Here is a 22024-nt window from a genome sequence, read left to right on the forward strand (position 1 = left end):
TCTGATTAGAAGTCATAAGCAGTTAAACTTATACATCCCTTTGAACACAGCATGTTTTACTGATCACTGGGGTCAACAAAAGGTTTAGAGTTACTTTAGTCAACATGATCATGTAATGTTCTTATAGGGACATTCACAGTGGTCAGTTGGAGTTTTTCATTTCACTGACAGCAGTGTGTTTGGGCAGTATGCTCTGTGTGATGCTTGATTCAAATGAAAAGACTTAATCAGTCCCTGATATTACACTTTAGTAGCAGTCGTGCATATTCACTTAGCCGCTCTGCTGTGGTTAAGTAAGTATTCAGTGGACCACATGTAACATTAATTTTTTTCCAGCATTAATATTACGTTTTCTTCTTTTGCTACATATTCCCAGATCTATAAGCTGAATGTAACACTGGCTCTTAAAGTGAAAACCAGCTTCTCATTACAAAAACTGTGATTTTTCTAAATGTTAAAACAGCAGGATGCATTCAAACAGGTTAAACATTTGGAGATCCCTGTGATTAAGTTTATTTTTATGGCATTTGGTATAACTTGCAGTGCTGAAATGAATAAAAATGAATCGTAAGAATATCTTGAACAGTCTGAGCTGTTTAAGGCAGAAACAAGGTGTGAACAGTATGGCCTCTGCTGTAGCCTGTTTGTCAGAGGGTGTCTTGGGTTATAATGTCTCTCCTCGGTCGGAACCACTTTCATCCCCTATAGAGCTGTGATCTTCATGTCACCGCTTTCCCGGATACTCCTGATTAACTCCTTCATGTTCAGAAAAGGAATGAACTGCCCATCCCTGATCCAATTTCGAGCTTTTCTCCGGCTGGCGGGCTGTCGCATCCTCTTCTTGTACAGAGCTGCATGGCAACGGGAGGAGGAGGCTGCTCGGGATGAAGGAGGGTACCAGCGTCCCACGTGTCCTCCTCACCGCAGACCCAACGCATTGCTCTTCGGTTTCCCATCCCTTCGTTTCCGCATACTGCAGATTCGCATATACACACACATACAACCTCATCCATACACCCATACGCACCCGCGCAGGCTTGCGGAGCTATGATTCCGCGGTGCGCACTCTCCCGTTCCACACTATTTCTTCACTGATCACTCTCTAGGCCTGTATCCATCATCTCCGACACAGGCCTGTCACTTCTTTTTTTCATCATTCTGATATGCAAATCCAAATTCTCTGTAGCAGTGTTGACCGGAGCTGAGAGTGCGAGTGATAGAGAGGGGGAGAGATGAGAGGAGGCACGTCGTCAGATGTTTAGTAGATTGATTTTGGATCCTCGCCATCATTTGTGCGATTTTTTTAGTCTTTTCTTCACTCCGACTGCCGGGTTCGTGACATCCTGCGGCTCTCCATGCTGTAATCCGGGGGAATATGTGAAGATCATGCTGGCGGTGTGGTGCTTCACGGTCTTTGCTGCAGTGGGCGAGAGGCTTGCAGTCTCAGGTAAGAGAGAGAGAAGCGAGCGAGGGGGGTTTGGATCGAGGGAGGGAGAACCCCTTTCGTTTCCTTTGCATCCACTCGTTTTTTCACCGTGAACAGCACTTTTCGAACCCCGGTGTAGGCTCGTAAATTTACTGTAGCGGGATCTCGGTGCCAAACAGCCCACTGGCCTGAAAGCACAATTTGCTGCATCAACACATTCCCACTGCAACCTCATTACCTATAACGTATCCATAACCATTTCAGACGAGCATTTACGAAGAAACATCTACAGCACTAGAATATAACTACATTTTATTGCCCTGGGATGACGATTTGTGAGCCTTTCATTTGTATACTCACAATATGCAAGCTTATATGAGCATCCCTATTGTAGATAATTTAAGTAATGACAAGTATTCTAATTATTTTCCATCAGAGCGTGCACATCTAGCTATATCCACTATTTTTACAGATAAATAAGGTTCACTGTTAAATTAGGTCACCAAACCGTGAGCTTACAGATGAAGACGCTCACAGAATGATTTGTTTTAAATATGCATTACTTTGTGCTTGTTTTTTATCCTTAAAGAAATCCCCGCTGCTCTGTTTGGGCAGGTTCACTTGTGTTGCTAATTTGCAGAGCCTAGTGGAAACACACTGTGAGGGTTTTCCTCTTGTATTACATACAGGTGTCGACAGAAACCTGGAGCAGGATGAAAGCATGTGGGACTGGTTTGCCCCAGTGGGCCAGGCGGATAGTGGGGACACTGCAACCGAGATCATTTATCCAAAGCGCCTCGTACAGCAAATCAAGTCGGAGGAAGAAATGGCTCATGACTACTTGGGTACCAGGGTGAAGAATAGCACCGGGGACACCTTGGTGAGCTTATCCTTAATTCTGTTTATTCCCATGCTGTAAAGGATCCCAGACAAGGGTTTAGGACCCTTCCTAAATAAAAGAACCTGATACATTTCACTCTAAATTGAACAAAAATAAACTATTCCACGTGAGTAATGCATAAATATGTTTCAATGAGAACTTAAAAACATTTGCCCTGCACTAAAATCAATCATTTCCTGCATTTATTGAGGCATAAATGCAGGAAATCCTTGACCATTTCGACTGCAGATAACTGCATGCGTGTACAAGGGTGTGACAGCACCAGGACACCAACTTTTATTTAGTTGGTGTCAACCTCCTTTTCCTCCCTGTCAGTAAAACAGTGCAGTGCTCAGCTCCCCACTGCTCATGCGGCTCCTGCTACACAGAGATAACAGCGCAGGGCGGTGTATTGCAGCAGCCTCTACTCCTTGTGATTTTGACCCATTTAGTCAGTGAAAATCCCTTTGAATGTGAAGTGAAGCAGCGTCCGGTGGGTGTTACCAAGAAGAGTTGTTGCTTGAAGCTATTTTTCCCTTCCCTAAATGTAAGCTGTAACCTCTAGCAACAAGTTATGAAACAACACTTGGCTTTCTTAATACGCACTGCTCAAATGCTGGTTAATCAAAGAGCTGTTTAAATGTCGCGCGATATATGAAGCGACCACCATCTCCACAGGACAAAGCTAGACTCTCCTGAAATAGTCAATCGCATCATCTGATAACTCGGATGCCATGCTGAGTCTCCGACTTCTTTATTATTCAGTAGTGTGTTGAAGTATGTCCCATTAATTATAGAACAGGCCTGTGTAAGAAGTGCTGGATGGTCCAAGCACTCTCCCTCATCCACTGTCTCTCCCATTCTCTCTCTCTCTCGCTCTCTCTGACAGTATATTAGGCTCAGTACACACACCAGAGTCACATGCTTCAAAATTTGAGTGAATACATATGCTTTAATCTTGGGAAGAGATGGTGTCTTAAATAAGCATAACTATAATATGTTCATAAAATGGTTTTCCGTAGACAAGATTTCAAAAGTCTCAGCTGCCTCACTTGCTGTGTTTTGTTTTTTAAATATTTAAGATACTCGGAATAAGGGAGCAGATAAATTTAGAAGCAGCAGGGAGGGATGAGCTGAACTTGTTCTTTCTTTTCTGTCACATCACACTGTGTTCAAAAATAGATGAAGCAACATTTTGGCTGATTTGATTTATTCGGTTTTGCACATCGCATTCATTTCGGCATAGTTTAAACTCTACAGATTATTAGATGAATATAGATTAGCATCTAGAATCAGATGTTCTCAAGGAAAAAGATAAAGGTATCATAAAGGTATAAAGTCATGGAGCAAGGCAGTTTGTGTGAGAGCAATGCTAGCCTACATCTTACAATGTGTTGTTTGAAGTGTTATTTTATGCAAAAATGTATATTGAACTTTAAACAATTTACATTTCAGTATCCACAATGGCTTTAAAAGATCTGTAGCAGGTGGGGGCTGTTGGAGACGAAAATAGTGATGTGACACAATTGAAGAGGAGTTTCTAAAAGGACCTTTTAGTGCGATTGTTTCGGCTTTGAAACCAGCAACAATGAGAAAGCGACTGAGTGACAGATTCAGACAAATATGAACTTTTTTGATATTAAGTCTTTGTGATACCATCAGCAGCATCAGAGCAGCTACTTTGTCTTAAAAAGAATGTCTTTCAGCCACGTCAAGAACAGTTAAATAGAAACTATCTAAAGCAGTAGAGCAGTGTTACTGTACAGGGACAGAGGTACCAAGCTGCAGCCTTTCCAAGACAATAGTAAGAAATCTGTTGTCTGTACTCAATGGAGGGAATAATTTCTGCATAGTGATGCGTTTTATTGTAAAAGCCCAGTGATTCACTGCAGCCGGCTCCTCCAGACTGAGTTCAAAGCCACGCTGGCACAGTCGAAGCTGCTGAAGAGACATACTGTTTGGTCCACAGTAAATTTCACTCTCTCCTGCCCCTGCGGTGTCCTCAAGCCTGGCAGCTGTCCATCCGGGGACACAGCATGGCTGAATACATAGGAGTAACGCTTTCTCCTCTTCCTATCCTCCTGTGAAGACCTCCTCTATTTATCCTTATCACGACACTCCAGCTTAGCTCTTAAACAGCCATAGCTCTGTGGAGTCAAGCTTGCCTGAAAGCTGGCAGCCAGTGCTGATCAATGCAGACTTTATAAATCATAATATCTCAGCTGCTGAGATGATTTTAGACCTTACACTGTATTGATTCTGCTGAATTATTCATGAGACTTTTCACAACCCTTCTGTGGCTTTCACAGAGTGACACATCTAACCACAATTGTTTTGTTACACTTTGATTTATCAGCTGTCAAATCCATCTCTCTAGCGTTTTTTTCTTTTTTCTTCTTTCAGCCTGTCCACTTGGCCCAGAGCTGTTTCCAAGTAGAAGCCTTTGGACGCACCTTCACTTTAGACCTGGAATTAAATCAGTTAGTATTACTCTGTAAATTCATCAGATCTGCCTTTTCTTTTTTTTTGTTTTTGCACATTTTGTATCAGTGGGTGCTCTTAATTTACTGCAGCTGTTCTAATTAGCATTTCCCCGCACTTAAGCAAATGCACTTAGCGCCTCTATTATGTTTCATGTCAAGATGGGGAACACCAAATTTGTGGGGAGAACAGACAGCAGAAAAAAATCCCAGTTTATTATTATTATTATTATTTCTGACTAGAAAGGATGCTGGTGCAAATATTTATAATATCTTCTCTCTCTTTGCAGCCATCTTCTGTCTTCAGATTATGTAGAACGGCACTTTAACCAGGATGGCAGTCCCTTTCAGTCTGTGGTAAGGTTTTCTGCATAAGGTGGGATGCTCACATGATTTCAGTGCATGAACGTGATTCATAGAAGTTTAGCAAAGCAGCATTATCAGCATATTAAAGATAGCAACCAGAGCAGCAGTGCAACACTCACTTGAAGTTTTGCTTCCTCCTGACAATCCTGAACTGATATAGATCAGATTATATAACAAAATCCTTTGGCTCAAACTGTATTTATTTTTATTATTCTTATTTTAGAAGTAAAACACACTTTTTAAGCCATCTTTTTTAAAATGATTGTGCTGATGTTTTCTACTATTTGATCACAACCTCGTGCTTTTATCTATTTATGGAAAGTGCATTTCGTCCCCCCTGCTTTAGAAGCAAGCTCGTGAGCATTACCGGTCTGCACATATGTGGGTTTGCCTATCAGTACGTGTGCATGCCTGTCTGCTTTTCTCAGACTGCTGAGAAAGAAAGGAAGTGATCGCCCGTGGTGTAAAATCACAAGCCCACGGAGAGAATCGTCGAGAGAACGTGGAAACGGGATAAAACCTTGACATCTAACGATGAGCTGTGTGCTTGTCAGGATGGACCAGTGGAATGTGACTGCATTGTGCTAGCCAGGAGGGATGGCTAATGTTTGGTTTTTTTTCTTCTCTTTTTCGTGGACAAATGTGCCACTCACTGCCCCCAGCACCCACCCACCCACTCAGCCAGCTCTCGCATCCCCACCCACAATCATTTCGAACTCTCCTTCGGTCCTCCTGACCAATCACAAGCCTGTTTCCATAGCAACCAGTTAGCTCAGCAGTGTCATTAAGTTCTTGGCAGCGAAGAGAATGAAAGAAGACCGAAAGGGAGGGAAGAGCAGATCTGGAATGAGAGGAGGAGGAGGGGGATATATGGAGTAAAATGCCAGTTAATACAAAAGCAAGATGAGCTTTGGGATTGGGGAGGAGTCATTCTGGGGGTGTATGTGTGTTCACAGGCAGTCAGATTGTGCCTGGAGTGGTGAAAAGAGAGAAAGGGCGTGCAGGGTTGAGGCTGGAGACCTGTGGTTAGACCAGATTGTCCCTCAGCTGGATGGAGGCTTCATGTGATGATGCCACTTCTTCTGGACATAGCAGGCGTGATGCATTCAGGGCAGCACTTAACCAGAGTGATCCCTGTGATTAAAACACTTTCAAGTTCAAAGGCATTGTTTCCCTGAGCTGTTATTGTGAGGTCAAAGCGCCCTGCTGAAATCAATTTAATCCAGGTGAATCAATGGTTCTCACATTTCCCGCTGGTTCTCTTCACCGCTATAACCTTGCAAAGCAGCGTCAGTGCTACATGACAAGAGCAGATTCCTGTTTGGGGTTTTTTGCGTTTAGTCGTAGCCTGTTTGCTGTACAGTTACTCCACATTAAATTTTAAGAAATAACTGTGTGGGCAATGTTAGTGTTGATTTATTGAAGAGATCCTTGAGCATGGTGTACTTCCAGCTCTATTGTCAGTAGAGTAAAGGAGTGGAGAACACGATACAAGTAGGTCACAAACTGTGCCACTAACATCATAGCAGGAAAGCACGGAGAGGTTTTTCCTCAGTTCTCACCTATTGTGATATCAAATGATCTATGAAATTGTCCCTATGAAGCTGAGAGTGTGTCAGCAGAGGTTATTGAACTAAGCAGTGGTTCTTTGTCCTCACAGGGAGGCGAACACTGCTACTATCAGGGAAGGTTAAGAGGTTTACCAGAGTCCTGGGCAGCTGTCTCCACATGCCATGGCTTGTGGTGAGTTTGACAGTAGACCTTGTCTGTAACTTCAAATACTAACTCCCTGTGTGTTACAAATTAGCCTCCCAAACTCACCCTTTATTCTTCATCTTGTTGGTGGTTCTCAGTGGCATGTTCTCTGATGGCTTCTTCTCTTACGGTATTGAGCCCTTTCACAATGACAGCAATCAGGTAAATGACCTGTGACTATAATACAGATTTTTATAGTTAAACATTTTTGTTTTAGGTCCTAATCTTAATATTTTCACTTTAGTATGATGGTGCTCACCTAATACGCAGGATGCCTGATATCAGACTTCCGGCCCATTGTCCAGGTATAAAGCCACACTTATCTTACATTCATGACACATTTGACTTCATTTAGGAAAGAACCTATGCCAAACGCAATTTTTCAAAAGTCTGAAAATAAATGTCACTTTTTGATTCACAGAAGCTGCTCAAAAGCAGCCATTTTCAAAAATACAAAATCATTTCATAAAAATAGCTAAACTCAAATTCATAAGAAATGGATAAATAAGCTGGGTATAATTAAATAATAAGAATAATTTTAAATATATTACATTCACAGTGTTCAAAGGGAACCTGTTTTGTTCCTTTCCAACCTTGTTGTTATGTTAATTTGCAGAGAGTAGCTTTGTATCATTCAAAGTTTGTGAAATAAGCATTTTTAGCTCCCTTTCTCCACCTTCTTCTGATTGGCTGCCATTCCTGAACAGTAGTTGGGTCATAGCCAGAACGTCCTGGTTGGGATGACCACATTTGGCATATTTGCTCTCAGTGACATCACACAGAGCCAAGTGTAGAGAAAACGTCTGAAACTGAGCATTTAGAGTAGTCAGACACAGAGCTTTTGGTTCATAGGAACTCTCTGCGTATTATTTGAAAATTTTGCGATGTTTAACATTAGTATCTGCTCTTGCAACAGTACATATGTTTCAGAAAATGAGTAAAATTATAACAGGTCACCTTAAAGATTAGATTTTTCATTGTTTTAAGCCAACTTGAGCTAATAATTTTCTGTCCTTATCTTCCTTAAAAAGTAATATTTCCCTAACTGCCTGCAGCTCTGCTTTTTTATGTGTCCAGACTGTACAGAGGACAGTGAGTGGGATGGCAGAGGAGGTGATGGTGATGATGATGACAGACCGGACCAAGTGAGGGAGCAGCAGGCGTCTGGGGGTCTGCGACGGTCCAAGCGAAGTGTTCGCAAGCCCTCTGTGCAGACTGAGACCAAATATATTGAGCTGATGGTGGTCAATGACAATGATATGGTGAGTGCTAAAGGTTCTTGGTTGCCTGATGACTGTAGTGTGTACTGCTTAACCACATACCCCATGGTTTGTCCAATACTTCTCCTTATTTATTGTCTAAAATTTCAGTGCCACAATCAATAAGGACATAAAATCTTCCCAAAATTACAAATGTACTTGTACAGAGAGGAGCAGTGCCTAAATGTCACCAGGATTTGCATGGCTAACAGTAAACAAGAATAGCTGCAAATGCTTGTCTGATAGCAGTTTGAGCAAAAAATAAGCAAGTTAAAAGATAACAGTAACATGTAGAAATATACATTTTATCATCATAATATCAGCATTTAAATTAATACCTTTTTTTAGTGGCCAGCTCAACAAAGAAGGATGACACACTGCCACTTGCAGAGCAGTGACCAGGTGTTCTGCAGTATGGCTAATCCCACTCAGCTCCACTCAGGAAACCTTGCTACGCAAACAGAACCCACATAGAGCAACCCCTCAAGAGGGCCTGGGGCTGTCACATATTGCTAGTTGTACACAAACATATGAGCTTTTATTTTTATATAGCAACAAAGCTGCCAGAGGCCGTGCAGTCCAGTTTCATTAGCTCCAAGCTTACACTGACATCCGAATATGTTAGGACCGGACAGTGTACAGGTGTTAATATGCTAGTTGAACGTTTCTTAAAGGAATACAGACAAAGCAATGGATATGCAATAAGAAAAAAACTGTGACAGGCTGTGACCTCTGTTGACAGGTAAGGATGGATAAGAGTCATAAATGAGGGTCATTGATTCAAATTGTATAAAACAGCCTAGAATAGCTAAACTAGAATCTATGGAAGAATCATGTTATAGCAAATGTCGGTTGAGTTCTACTGAAAAAAAAAAGCTTTTTAGGTATTTTAAGTGTTGGCAGGTTGTTGTTTTTTTTTTTGGGGGGGGGGGAGGGGGGGGTTTCTTGATTACCAGAATTACATGGTCTATACAAGCACTATTTAAATTCACTTTGATAGATGCTTCAAAATATCTGCAGATGTAAGTGTCCAGAGATGTTACCAATATAGTTGCAATCTTGCTTCAAGAAGGATTTTGGCCTAATGCCCCACCACCTACTTATATAAAGTATAGACCTTTTGTGGTGTCACTTTTGGGTGTGGTTACCAGTGCATTTGATCATACTCAACTGAAAGTTTCTACAAGAGGGCACAACAGAATGCTAATTTTAACAGTGATGCTAAATTATTATCTTATGGTGCAGATAAATTGGCATCTACTACACAAAAATGCTTTTAGTTAAAAGGTGGACTTATCCAGACCAAGAAAACAACAAAACAAAAGGGAAGCTTTATTAAAGCTGATAACGTACAAAGGCAGCAAAAAGGCAAATACATCTAAATGGGAAAACTATAAACCTAGAAAGCTAAATTAAAGAGAAATATCTGGCAGAATAGATAATATAGAGTGTAATCAAGGAAGTGGAAACAGCTGCCTAATGAGACACAGGTGTAGACAATCAAGACAATCAAAAGGGGAACAAAAAACTCACAGGAAGACACAACAGATAACCCACTGCTGAAGTAAAACAGGGAACAAACTGAAAGGCACAGACAAACTACTAGGTACAGAGTTGATGCAAACTTACACTGAACAGAATGCAGAAAGAACATTGGGGGAACACACAAGTAACACACTGATAAAACTACAAGTCAAATACAACAGGAATTGAGGCTTACTGTGTTAATTAGTGTAAATGAAAATTAAACAAGTAATCAGAACTCACCCTACAATAATCAGAAACTTAATGCGCTGCAACAATGAGAACAGATAGAAAACTGCTCAGAAATAAGCCAAAACCAAAATCTCCAAAACAATTGAAAAATCCCTGAAATCAGACCGGGGACTATAACATGTTGTTTCTTTGTGTCTGCATATTGCACTGAAGAAAGTCAGAAAATCAACAGTCAAACCTGATGCGTGTTCACTTGTTTATATGAATTCTGCATGCTGAAGTGGTTCATGTGTCCGACATGTCTTAGGCATTTATCTATTTTTAATTCTTGGTTTTCAATCAAATGCTAATAAAGTACCTACCAACAGTTTCTTTAGTGATGTTTTTCTTTTCATTTATTTATGATTTCATCGTTAAGCAAAAAGCAATATTTGCATTTCATTTAATTAACCGAAACTTTGCCACTTCAGTTGACATTGGTCGTGCAAGAAGTACATTGAAACATTCCATGTAACTCATTCCTTATATCACTTGGTCAGTACAAGTAAATCAAATGACATGTCTGATTGTGTATTTGTGTGTAGCAGAGCTGATGTGATCCATCTCTTAAGCCATCTGTGCATCTTTTCCTCTACAGTTTGTACAGCTGCGTCGCTCAAGCAGCCAAACCAAGAACTTTGCCAAAGCTGTGGTCAACACGGCGGATACGGTAAGTGATCGGTTTGCAGGAAATGAATCCTCCTACTGCTAAACTCTGCCTTCTCACTTTGCCACCTGTCAATAAACACGTGTGTGTGGGAATGATCTGTCCCAGATGACACTTACAAAAAATGACACCAAAACACCAAATGAAGCAGTGCACTGATGGGCATTTTGTGGTCCTCAGATCTATCAGGAACAGCTCAACACAAGGATTGTACTGGTCGCCATGGAGACCTGGACCTCTAAAAATATGATGCCAGTAGTGGAAGACCCATTGATAACGCTGCAAAACTTCATGAAGTACAGGAAGGACAACATCAGAGAGCAGAGTGATGTAGTCCATCTTTTCTCGTAAGACCGTCAAAATAAATAAATGAAATTTTAATGAGAACTAAAGCTTATGTGATGTGTGGACCTGCAACTTTGGCTTTCCTGTGCTCACAGAGGGCGTAACTTTCATAGTAGCCGTAGTGGGACAGCCTACACAGGAGGGGTGTGCTCTCCAACAAGAGGAGGAGGAATTAACGAGGTAAGGAAAATATAACATGATTATAATTTTCTATTACACAGATAGGGTTTATTAGAAATTTTAACCTAAAATGAGTAATCCATCCATCCATCCATCCATCAGTTTTCTTAATAGCTTATCCATTTGATGGCCACTAAAGGTTATCTCAGCTATCATAGCGCGAGAGGTGTGGTGCTAACTACTGTATTACTGTGATTCTCTAATTGGACTCATAATATAAATTGAAATTTAGTTGTAAAGCCAAATTTTAAGTATTTTATGTATTTTTGTTATAATATTAAAATCAAATCATCAATAAGTAGGACTAAGTTCTCTGATATGAAGCATATATTTTCAAGTAGGTACAGCAAAAACGTTGCGAGACTGAACCTGCTCAGTGACTGGGGCTATTCTTTGTGCAGTTTTCATGCTCTACTCATGCTTATGTGGGATTCCTGTGGGTGCCCAGGTTTCCTCCCTCAGTCTAAAGATATCTGTGTTTGATTATCAGGCGATTCTAAATTGATTGTGTGGAGGTGAAAGTTGGCTGTGTCTCTGTGTTGGACTGGCAGCCTGCCCAGGCAGAGTGACCAGGTGTCCCAGCACAGCAGTTTTATCCTGTTTGTAAGTCGTAGAATCAGCACTGAGGCAGAGACGAGCTACTGCATCCGTTAGATGAGTGTAAGTATTTTAAGGTCTTGTTGACAAGTGAAGGACTAGTGGAACAGGAGACTGTTGCAGTAGAGAGAGGACAGAGGGAAAGTGAAGCTGTCAGTTTACTGGTCACTATATGTTCCTACCCTCATATATAGCTAACAAGATTTGTGTTGTGACCAAAATAAATAGATCACAGACATAAGCAGAAGAATTGCAAGTATCTGTGTTCTCTTTTAGAGATAGCACGAGGACCTCAGCCATTTGGGAGGGACTCAGAGCAGAGGCACTATTCCTCCAAATTCAAAGAGCCAGTTGAGGTGGTTTGGGCATCTGAATAGGATGCTTGTTGAGTGCTTCCTAAGTGACGTGTTTTGTGCATTAAATGCCACAGGCAACAATGATTTCCTTTGTCATTTTGTGGTGGATAATCTCAGTCTCTCACGAACGTGCTCCTGTGATTAGCCAGCACGTCATAGAGTGGGTGGGAGGTATTGTCCAGCATTGTCCTTGTCTTGGACAACATCCGCCTCTCCGGCAACATCTTAAGGGAGTCCAGCTCCATTCCCACAACATTAGTGGCCTTACCAGTCAGTTGTTTTGAGTCTGTTGGCATCTGCCACTGTTGAGATTCCTGCCTCCACAACACAGATGTAAATGACAGGGGGAGGATGGATGGATGGATGGATGGATGGATGGATGGATGGATGGATGGATGGATGGATGGATAGATGAATGGATGGATGGATGGATAGATGAATAGATGGATGGATGGATGGATGGATGGATGGATGGATGGATGGATGGATGGATGGATGGATGAATGGATGGATGGATAAACTCAATTTATGTGACTCATAATAAATATGTGTCGCAAAATATGTGTCCCCACTTCACAGCAAACTTTTACATGCATTCCATGTGAATTTGTTTCAGTATGGAAATGTAGGTGCGATGGCCATCACTTTGTGCCAGAGTCTTGGCCAGAACATTGGGATGAGGTGGAACAATGCACGTAACTCTGCAGGTAAGACAGAAGGAGAGCTTTATTTACAGGGAACTGTAAACCCAGCACTGGAGTGAATAGATTAACAAAGTAAGAGAGCAACATTGGTGCTGGTAGGATTAAGGCAGTGGGGGTGGAGGTGTTAGTGTCCCTGTCCAGCAGTTCTCTTCTGTAATTATACTCCTTCATTAGGTGATTAGTCACCTGCTTCCAAGAAGGAGGAGGTGGTGGTTAAAGCATCCTTGCCACTAAAGAATAGGCTCTATAACCATCAGTTGTATTTTTCAATGCCAAACACATAGATCTATATTGTATCTCTTATCTTTATTTGTTATGAGTACGAGTTCATAATGTCTTGCAGCAGCATTTAAAGCATCACAGCTTAAGTTATAAATGAAGATCAGCGCATTATTTTATTCCTTTAGTTTATGTCTGTCATCTTTGCCTCTCTAATCTGTGTCTGCCGTTCTTCACAGGAGACTGCAAATGCCCAGATGCCTGGGTGGGATGCATCATGGAAGACACAGGGTAAAATCCCTTTAAGCTACAGTTTTGTCTTACTAATTTCCCTGACTTAAAAAATGAAACACCTGTAACAGAGAGAAACTTTAAATTTTACTGTCTTTCAATTAGTCAAGCCGGCGATAATCACCGATGCATTTGATGCTTTGTGCAAATTTGCTGAAACATAAGACGTCAGTGTGCCGGTCACCGTGTAAGAATTACAAATGGTGAATTGAAAGTATTTACTACATGAGTGATTTGGATTTAGCTCCCCTTGCCAGATGGAACAATAAAGATTTCAATTATTCATTTGAGTAATATCTTACTACAGATGGTAACATTTCTGTCAGATTGCGACGTGATGGCACAGACACCCACAATGGATCTGGCATTCCTTACTGGCAGAAAAGTATCATGCTGTTTTTATTTTATTTCCTTGTCATGTAGTGTCTTGATCTTCCTTTGTGTTTTTCGTCATCACAGATTCCATCTGCCCAGAAAGTTTTCTCGCTGCAGCGTTGACGAGTACATCCAGTTCTTGCTCCAGGGAGGTGGCAGCTGCCTGTTCAACAAGCCCAACAAGGTGAGGGCCGTGTGGACATGTGGCCTGTGAAATCTTTTTTTAAATCAAAATACATATTTAATTCGGAGTCGCATATTATTTTTTGCTTTAATCCTTTGAATAACCTTTACTTAATCTTTTACCTTTGTCTGTTAGCTCTTGGACCCTCCTGAGTGTGGGAACGGGTTTGTGGAGCCAGGAGAAGAGTGTGATTGTGGATCCCAGCTGGTAAGTAGCTGGCTAGACTGGTTAACCTACTGGAAACAGGTAGCGTCTCCACATCATGTCTATGTATGGGCCCCAAATTTTGTCTTGTTTTCTGGAACTCAGCTGTTTTCATGTCTGTGGTGGCAGGAATGTGCCCGTAGAGGAGGAGCCTGCTGTAAAAAGTGCACCCTTACCCATGATGCCATGTGCAGTAACGGACTCTGCTGCAGTGGCTGCAAGGTGAGCAGCCCTGTATTACAAAGAGCCTGAAAAGTAAATTAAACTGACTGAGTGAAATTTGAACGTCAGGTTTACTTTGTCAGAGCATTTATAGTATTTTTCTCCTTTATATGTTATCAAAACTTCTGAAATTTTAAAGATTCAGAAAGTCTTAGTTGATGCTGGTGCCGTGACAAGAACAAGAAGTGTGTCATGTTTCTTATGACTCACAACATTTTCAGACTTCTCAGCCTGTATGGTTGCGCGGCATGCATTAAAAATCACCCATATGACAACTGATTGACATGTTTGTCTGATGCCTTTTTTTTTCTCTGATGCGTGTTAGTATGAGCAGAGAGGCGTGGTGTGTCGACAGGCTGTGAATGACTGTGACATCCCGGAAACTTGCACTGGAGACTCTAGCGAGGTAGCACTCTCTGTACGCAACACTGAAAACTGTAAGATCACATAAAACGGCTTCCAGTTCATGATGTACTTTCCTACTTTTGCAGTGCTCTCATAATGTCCACAAGCTAGATGGATACATGTGTGATAATAGTCAGGTAAGAGATGGTTTTGGCTGTTTTCTAATCTGCAGTTGAGTTTGTGGTACACTAATTAGCACTGTTTCGCCCCTTTAGGGACGATGTTACAGTGGACGATGTAGGACTCGTGATGGACAATGCAAGGGGCTCTGGGGCTATAGTATGTGTTAAACACATCCACAGCATCTCTTCCAGCATATGACATTTTTATTTTACTAGTTTAGTCTGATTCTGATAGTTAAAATATGAATATGTATATTTGTTTGTTTTTTCCATCACAGATTCAGCAGACAGGTTTTGTTATGAGAAGCTGAACGCTGAGGGGACAGAAAAAGGAAATTGTGGCCCCGGTCCTGATGGCCAAGGCTGGCTCCAGTGCAACAAGCCGTAAGTGGCAAATTCCCGATTCTCTTTTTTGGTTTTCTTTCACTGTATGTCAGCATTTTCCTTATTATTGCACGGTCTCAATTTCAAGTGTCTCTTCAATGGTGGCCTTATTTTAAGATTTTCCACCAATTTCACTGAAAAGATTCAAAAGATTCAAACATAAAGAAAGGTGAGGAAAAATGGGCACATGCAATACTGCTGGTATGGTCATCCCAAGACAACAAGCAGCTGGACAGTGTCCAGAGAGACAACAAAAAAGGCTCCACAGAGCCTGACCCTTCCAGACATCCTGAAAATAGCAAAAGTTTGAAAATTAGAGGGATTCACACACCCCCAAAAAATCCACCCTGGCTGTGGCTCAGGAGATAGTCTTCCACTAATTAAAAGGTCTGTGATTCAATCTCTGAATCATTCAGTCCTCAAAGGGTCCTTGTGTGCAATCTCAACCAACTTACTGATGCATCAATCAGGAAGTCATTCATAAAGTTCTGTAAGGATGGAATAAAAACTCTGTCTATATGTGTATGAATGTGAAAGAGTCACCTGCTCATTCTAGGCGTGACCTGAACATAATCCTCAGTTGGCCTGTCAGTAAGACAGGAAAAATAAAACTTCTATAAATGTATAGAAATCTATAATACATTTATGAATTGTACTGTTGGTGAAATGTCATGTTCCTTTTTTCTTATTGCATCGGCTTCTTTTAGAGATGTTTTATGCGGGTTCCTGTTCTGTGCTAATGTGACAATGAAGCCAAAGTTTGGAGACCTCCAAGGTGAAGTGACCAGCTTCACCCTCTATCACCAGAACAAGTACTTGGACTGCAGGTAGGACGGTCACATTAAATTCATCCAATCAGTCACAAATGCTGTTGTCCATAGTATCCCTTAGTGTTGTAATTCTAACTCTGTCCCATCCATCTGTCATGTTTGGATGCTTCAATTAGGGGTGGCCATGCTCTGCTAGAGGACGGCTCAGACCTGGGCTATGTGGAGGATGGCACTCCGTGTGGTCCCAACATGATGTGTTTGGAGAGACGCTGCCTCCCTGTGGCTGCATTCAACCTCAGCACATGCCCAGGATCCAACTTTGGACGCATTTGTTCTGACCATGGGGTAAAAGAAAAAAAGACAAAGCTAATATCTTCTCATTTTAGAGTGACATTGTAGATTTTTCAGTCTAAATTTGAATGAAAAATGAATGTTTTTTTATGTGAACTTTAACTGTTTCAACACCCTTTTAAGCATCACACATAGGACCTGCTTGAAGAACAGGCTTACGTTGATTATGTTGATCAATACCAAATCATTTTAATGTTCTTATATTCAACTGCCCCGTCTTTCTCTTAGCAGATAGCTAATTGGGCCTCTCTCCCATCAAATGTCTTGCAGACCTGCAGTAATGAAGTGAAGTGTATCTGTGACAGGGACTACACCGGGAAGGACTGCAGTGTCTTCGATCCCATCCCTGAGCCCACGGTCGCAACAGGCCCAGAGAAGAAAGGTCCATAGCAACTCTCACGCTGTCCACGTCTCTCTTTCTGTCTGCCTCTCACATCCCCCTCATAGTCTCTACCCATCATCCCTTTAGCTTCTTCATGTACTGAAGTCGACTACCTCACATTGGACAAAAAGGATAGTTCACCTGAATATTGTGAGGAAGTTAATTTTTAGACCACACAGTGTTATCCTTCCTGCTGAGTCTTGGTTTCAATGTTGGAAGATTGTGTGGGTGTGTTGAGACACATTTATCCATTAGAGCATGTGTATGTAGTGAATGTGTGTGTGTGGTGGTACTGTGTGCTTTGCAGGCACTGCGATTTTCAAGTGTCTTCCTTACTTTCTTGCAGTCTGCCAATGACACAGAGCAATTGAGCAGCTGCTGCTCTTATAGAGCCAAAAAAGCCAAAGCCACCCTGAGCAGGAGGGTGTCCAGCTGAAAGAGCAGGAGAGGTGGAATGAGAACAAAGTAATAAAACACTCTCTCCTTTGTATTTTTGTTACCGTTGTCTTCCTGACCCCCCTCGCTCACCCGCCTGTTCTCCCATCTCCACCCCATGTGCTGGTTACTTCCTCTTTCCCTGCATCTCTCTTTCTGTCTGCAGGTATCTTGCCATCTTTCTCTCTCTCTTTCTCCCTCTCTCTAGTTGATGTTGTTGATGTACAGTGTTGATGCTGTCTTCTGACGTGTGTTTTTTAGTGGTGTTGTTTTGTTTCTGCCCCTCCTCTTCCTCCTCCTCCTCCTCCTCCGCACCCTTCCTTCCCTCCTCCTTCCTCTGCGCAGGTCCAAGTGGCACCAATATCATTATAGGGTCCATCGCAGGTGCTATTCTCCTGGCAGCTATAGTCCTAGGGGGAACAGGATGGGGATTTAAGTAAGAGTTCTGGCATGCCTTTGTGTACCTGTCTGCTTCTACCTAAAGGACGTCCCCGCCCCTCCCACTCTCACGTTTATGAACTAGATACCTATTTGCAACTCACTGCCCGGCCCAGGGGAGGGGAAATGGGGAGTCAAGTCTGAGACGTGCTAATGCTTGAACCGCTTTTGGCTTTTAAGATCCATACAAAACACAACTACGCTGTAATCAACTCTGAGCTCCATCCTGCACCTTTCCTCCCTCTCCATCCTCTTTCCAGGCCCATTTTTTTTAGTAATGACAGGGCAAGACATGTTTTTTGCCAGGAACCACTGCAGCCCTTTTCTCAAGTCTACTAGAACAGACCTGACTTACCCTACTGGTGCCACATTTTCCCCCACCTGTTTACTCTCCATGTAAAGACTAAAAACGTTTTTGGGTTTTTTTGACACTGGGTTTACCTAAGCATTCATTTTGTCATATACTCTTACATTGGTGCTTTTAAACACCTGCATTATCCCTTTTCTCTGTAGGCAGCATCCTAACCTCAAATGCCCTTGCTGAAGTGCTCCTTCTGCACTATTCCACCTATGCATGCTTGCTATTATGCACTACTTATGGTCTGACCTAAAAGGACTACTGCTGCTCTAATAGACAGACAGACTGACAGATAATATGATAATTCTTTGTTATAAAGACAACAGTAAATTAAGAAGCAATAGGTGATTCTTAGTTTATAGAATGCAGTCAGTCCTTTTGGGGCCAGAAGTGTCTGTGCATGTGTGCATGTGTGCATGAGCCATAAGCAAAGTTTTCTCTTCCTAATCATACTGCTGGCTTACTGGGTAATATTATCAGGCATAGCTGTGGCAGACTTCTGTAGACCTGCTTCATGTGATGTGATCACTACAATGTGATGAAGATTTAGGGAAGGACTGGTAGATGAATAATGGATTGAGTCATTGTTTGAGTCATGATGTAGCTAATTCTGACTTGACTTGAGGCAGTTTGACAAGAAGGAAACTCATTTTAAAAAAATCCTTAAGTCCACTCTAAGTTGTGTTTACTTGCTTTGCTACTTACTTTGCTTTTTACATAAAATTATAACTTGCCAAGCACATTAATTCTTATTTGTGTGTCATGAGTTCTTCATTTCTTTTATCAATACTGACTTAAATATCTTCACATTTTGTCTTCTCTCTTGGCGTTCTCATGGGATGCAGGAACATTCGAAGAGGAAGGTATAATATATCACCATGTAATCTGTACACAGAGCTGCATCCTAAAAATATCCCACTATCTCATCCCAAACTCGCTCCGCATGGCTGCTGACACAGTAATCCACCATCTGAAAATCATCTCCACAGAACTCATTCAATCCTTTCCATTTCAGTTCTCTCCTTTTTTAGTTTTTTTTCTTTAAATACTTTAGATCATTCCTATTACATCAGCTACAAAACAGTAAAGCAAAACAGCTTCTCTCATCGTCATCTCCTATCACCTATATCAGCATATCTATATTAATAATTGCTTAATTTTCACTTGTCTTTCAGATCTGGCGGAGGATAAGATCTGTCTGTCTTTCTGTCTCTGTGTCCTGTCCACTTCTGTCTTCCTCCTCGCACTGTGTCATTTCACATTGAAGAAGAGGGGAACAAAAAAAAAAATAGGTCTTCCACTACTGTCCCACAATATCTCCAAAACCTCTTCCGAGCATCGTTTCCTCCACGATCGCGTCTGCTCCTTTCGTCTGTCCTCCTGGGACCTGTGGAGCTCCTCTCACCTTACCAGCCAAATCATACTCATGTGGCTGCTGCCAGCAGGCCACTGAGGATTACGTCCAGGCCACGCCTAGAGCAAGCAGGTGGCCCTCCCCGTGGGAGACACCGGGGTCTTCCTCCAGTCCAGTGGCTATACGAATGTGCTTTGGTGTCTGTGTACCTCTTCTCACGTCTCGGACAGTCTGATCAAGAACATATCAACGGTGGACCAAATGAGACACGTCTTTCCAATGCCTGCCTGCACATAAACTAACCCGGCCGTCACTTGAGTCCACAGGTAAATGCTGGACTAGCACACAGACTGAAATAACGTAACAGGGGCTGTATTGTTTCCTTTTTTTCTTTAAGGAAACGGACCTAAGATACAGTTCCTCCGAGGTCCAGACGTTGACAAGGTGCATCTTAAAATGGACAGAAATTAGTTTTTAATCTACAACATTTGGCAACGTTGAGATAACTTTAAAAAAAAAAGAACACTGTTGTTAGCATGTTTTCCAAAGAAAGGCTGAGTAAGGACTGACTGATCATAGAAGCTGTTTGTTCTGGATTGCAGTTTGAGTCTTAACTTGAGGCATCCTACCTTCCCACCAATCTCCCACACCCTCAAGTTTTCAGGTACAAAAAAAGGAAGCTAGGTGTTGTGGTTTTGGGATCATTAAAAAACTATTATATATATGAAGCAGCAGAGACCGTAACTTAGTGTTTTCGAAGACAGACCGACCAACATACATTCCACAATATCTGTCTGTGCGTGTTCACCACTTTTGGGCCCAAAGTTTGTACGCTTAGGAAGTTTACTATGTCTGTCTGCTCAGGAGTGAATGTATGGGTGTAAGAGGTTTTTAAAGAAAGTAAGAATGTGTGTGTTTACATTAATGTTATAGGGCAGTTGTGTCTGTGTACACCTGAACATTCCTCCCATCACTGGTTTTTACCTCTAGCAGATCATCTCTTTCTACAACCTGTTGTGCGCTGCAGCCACGCACCCTAAAGGCAGCACAGAAAGAATTCAACATGTAATGTATCTACAAAAAAATGAGCACTAGCCAACTGTATGCACACCTATTTGTAAATATGTGCAAGATATACTGAATGTTAAATGCAATGTATGAAGATTTATTTAAAACTATGCTTAAAAAAGAATTTATCTGTTTGAGAAAATTTATAGCTATCCATCTCCTGACACGCCCTGCCTCTGCAAATCTCTCCTGTAGACAAAGCTGTCTTTAAATGTGGCCAAAAAAAAAAAAAGCTAAGCTTGCCATCTCATAATTTCTCTTGTAGTTCTAACTACCACTGAAATGCAACGCCATGAGTCTTTTGTACATTTGTTGATAGCCCTGAGCCCTGGGTGAACGCCTCAGCCCAGAAACTTTGTAAATGAGATTAAAGAGATCTGGTTCGGGGTCCAGAATGCAGCTTGTCTGATAGCGTATGCGGTCAGTTTGGTTTGCACTATGGCTGATGCACTATTGTTATTAATACAATATGTACAGAGTGGACATCAAATGCAATCGGGAAGAAGAAGGAAGAAAATGAGATGCGTCTTACCCCATATTTTTAGAGACTATCTTTTTTGAAATTAATCAGTGAAAAGGAATGAAATCAAGACTGCCAATGGATTAAAATGAAGGGAAAATAAAATATTAAAACACGAAGCCACACCTCTTACTCTCGCATGTCACTGCCTGTGTCTGTTGGTATTTCACAGCTTTAATCGATGGTTAGACTTTCTGCTTTTTTCTGGTTCTTAATTTTTTATTTTTTTTTTAATATAATGATTATATGAAACTATTGTAAGAAGGTAGAATAGAATCATGCAAAACATTGCGTAAATTATATGGCATTAAAGTTTTTATCAGAGTTATTTACACTACTGTGCAAAAGTCTGAAATCGCTCCTCATTTCTTTATATTTTGTGCACAAGGAGGCAGACTTTCTTCTAATTTTTGTTGAAGTTTTCTTGAGCAACAGTTTTTCAGGATTTCTGATGGATTTCAAACTTTGGCTTTGGGCAATACCTTAAAAAAAACAAAAAAGTCATATCCTTAAAAAACCGACACCTCATCAGAAATGATCTCCGTGGAACAGTGACTGTCAAGAAGCCAAAATAAAGGAAGGGAAACTGGGAGAAAAGACTGAGGTATGCCAAATTACACAAGAACTGGACTGGAAATCAGTAACAACAGGTCTGACTGAGTGATAAATTCAAATTTGAAGTTTTTTCCTCAAATTATTACCAATGTGCACAGAGGAGGTCAAGAGAGATACAGTCATCTGTAAAACACGGTGGAGGCTTTGTCAAGGTTTATTGCTGCATTTCAGCCAGTGGTGTTGGGGATCCTGTCAAAACTGATGGAATTACAATGGAATAAAAATGCCATCAGACTTTGATCCATCATTTAATACCACCTGTAAAGAGCTTAATTGTTTAACAGAGATCCCAAACACACTGCCAATGTAGTAAAAGCCTACCTGAATAGAAAAAACACAGAGTAGGAAACTACCAAATATGCACCAGGCTCCTCATGCCTGGTGCATAACGGTTTCAAAGCTCCAAAGAAGAGCTTTGAATGTCCTTGGAGAACTATTTCTGAACACTACTTAAAGAAAGTTCAGGCTGTACTGAAGAAAACCATGATCATATAGAAAATATGTTTTTACACTCCATTTTTTTGCCTTTGCATGTTTAAATAAATTGAGGGGTGGCT

General features: G+C 41.4%; 1 protein-coding gene across 3 annotated transcripts; it reads left to right on the plus strand.

Annotated features, from left to right (window-relative positions):
* Positions 1–491: 491 nt before the first annotated feature.
* On the plus strand, positions 492–21186 carry LOC146519712 (disintegrin and metalloproteinase domain-containing protein 11-like). Of its 3 annotated transcripts, none has more exons than XR_014873915.1 (26): positions 492–1447; positions 2116–2306; positions 4710–4786; positions 5077–5143; positions 6813–6895; positions 7006–7069; positions 7152–7212; positions 7985–8169; positions 10520–10591; positions 10769–10935; positions 11029–11113; positions 12683–12773; positions 13229–13280; positions 13740–13839; positions 13975–14046; positions 14173–14265; positions 14591–14671; positions 14757–14807; positions 14886–14949; positions 15071–15176; positions 15884–16003; positions 16123–16291; positions 16568–16679; positions 17026–17144; positions 18756–18773; positions 19086–21186. XR_014873915.1 is itself a non-coding variant. In XM_085158291.1 (26 exons), the coding sequence occupies exons 1-26, from the start codon at positions 1255–1257 to the stop codon at positions 19099–19101; spliced, it is 2481 nt and encodes an 826-aa protein (XP_085014417.1). In that variant the 5' UTR covers positions 492–1254; the 3' UTR covers positions 19102–21186. The 3 variants fall into 3 exon arrangements, 1 of the variants encoding a protein (XP_085014417.1); XR_014873914.1 differs by lacking the exon at positions 19086–21186 and adding an exon at positions 17460–17550; XM_085158291.1 differs by lacking the exon at positions 17026–17144 and adding an exon at positions 17460–17550.
* The last annotated feature ends 838 nt before the right edge of the window (positions 21187–22024 follow it).

Source organism: Neolamprologus multifasciatus, chromosome 4 (assembly GCF_963576455.1).
Source record: "Neolamprologus multifasciatus chromosome 4, fNeoMul1.2, whole genome shotgun sequence".
In the NCBI taxonomy this organism is placed as follows: Eukaryota; Metazoa; Chordata; class Actinopteri; order Cichliformes; family Cichlidae; genus Neolamprologus; species Neolamprologus multifasciatus.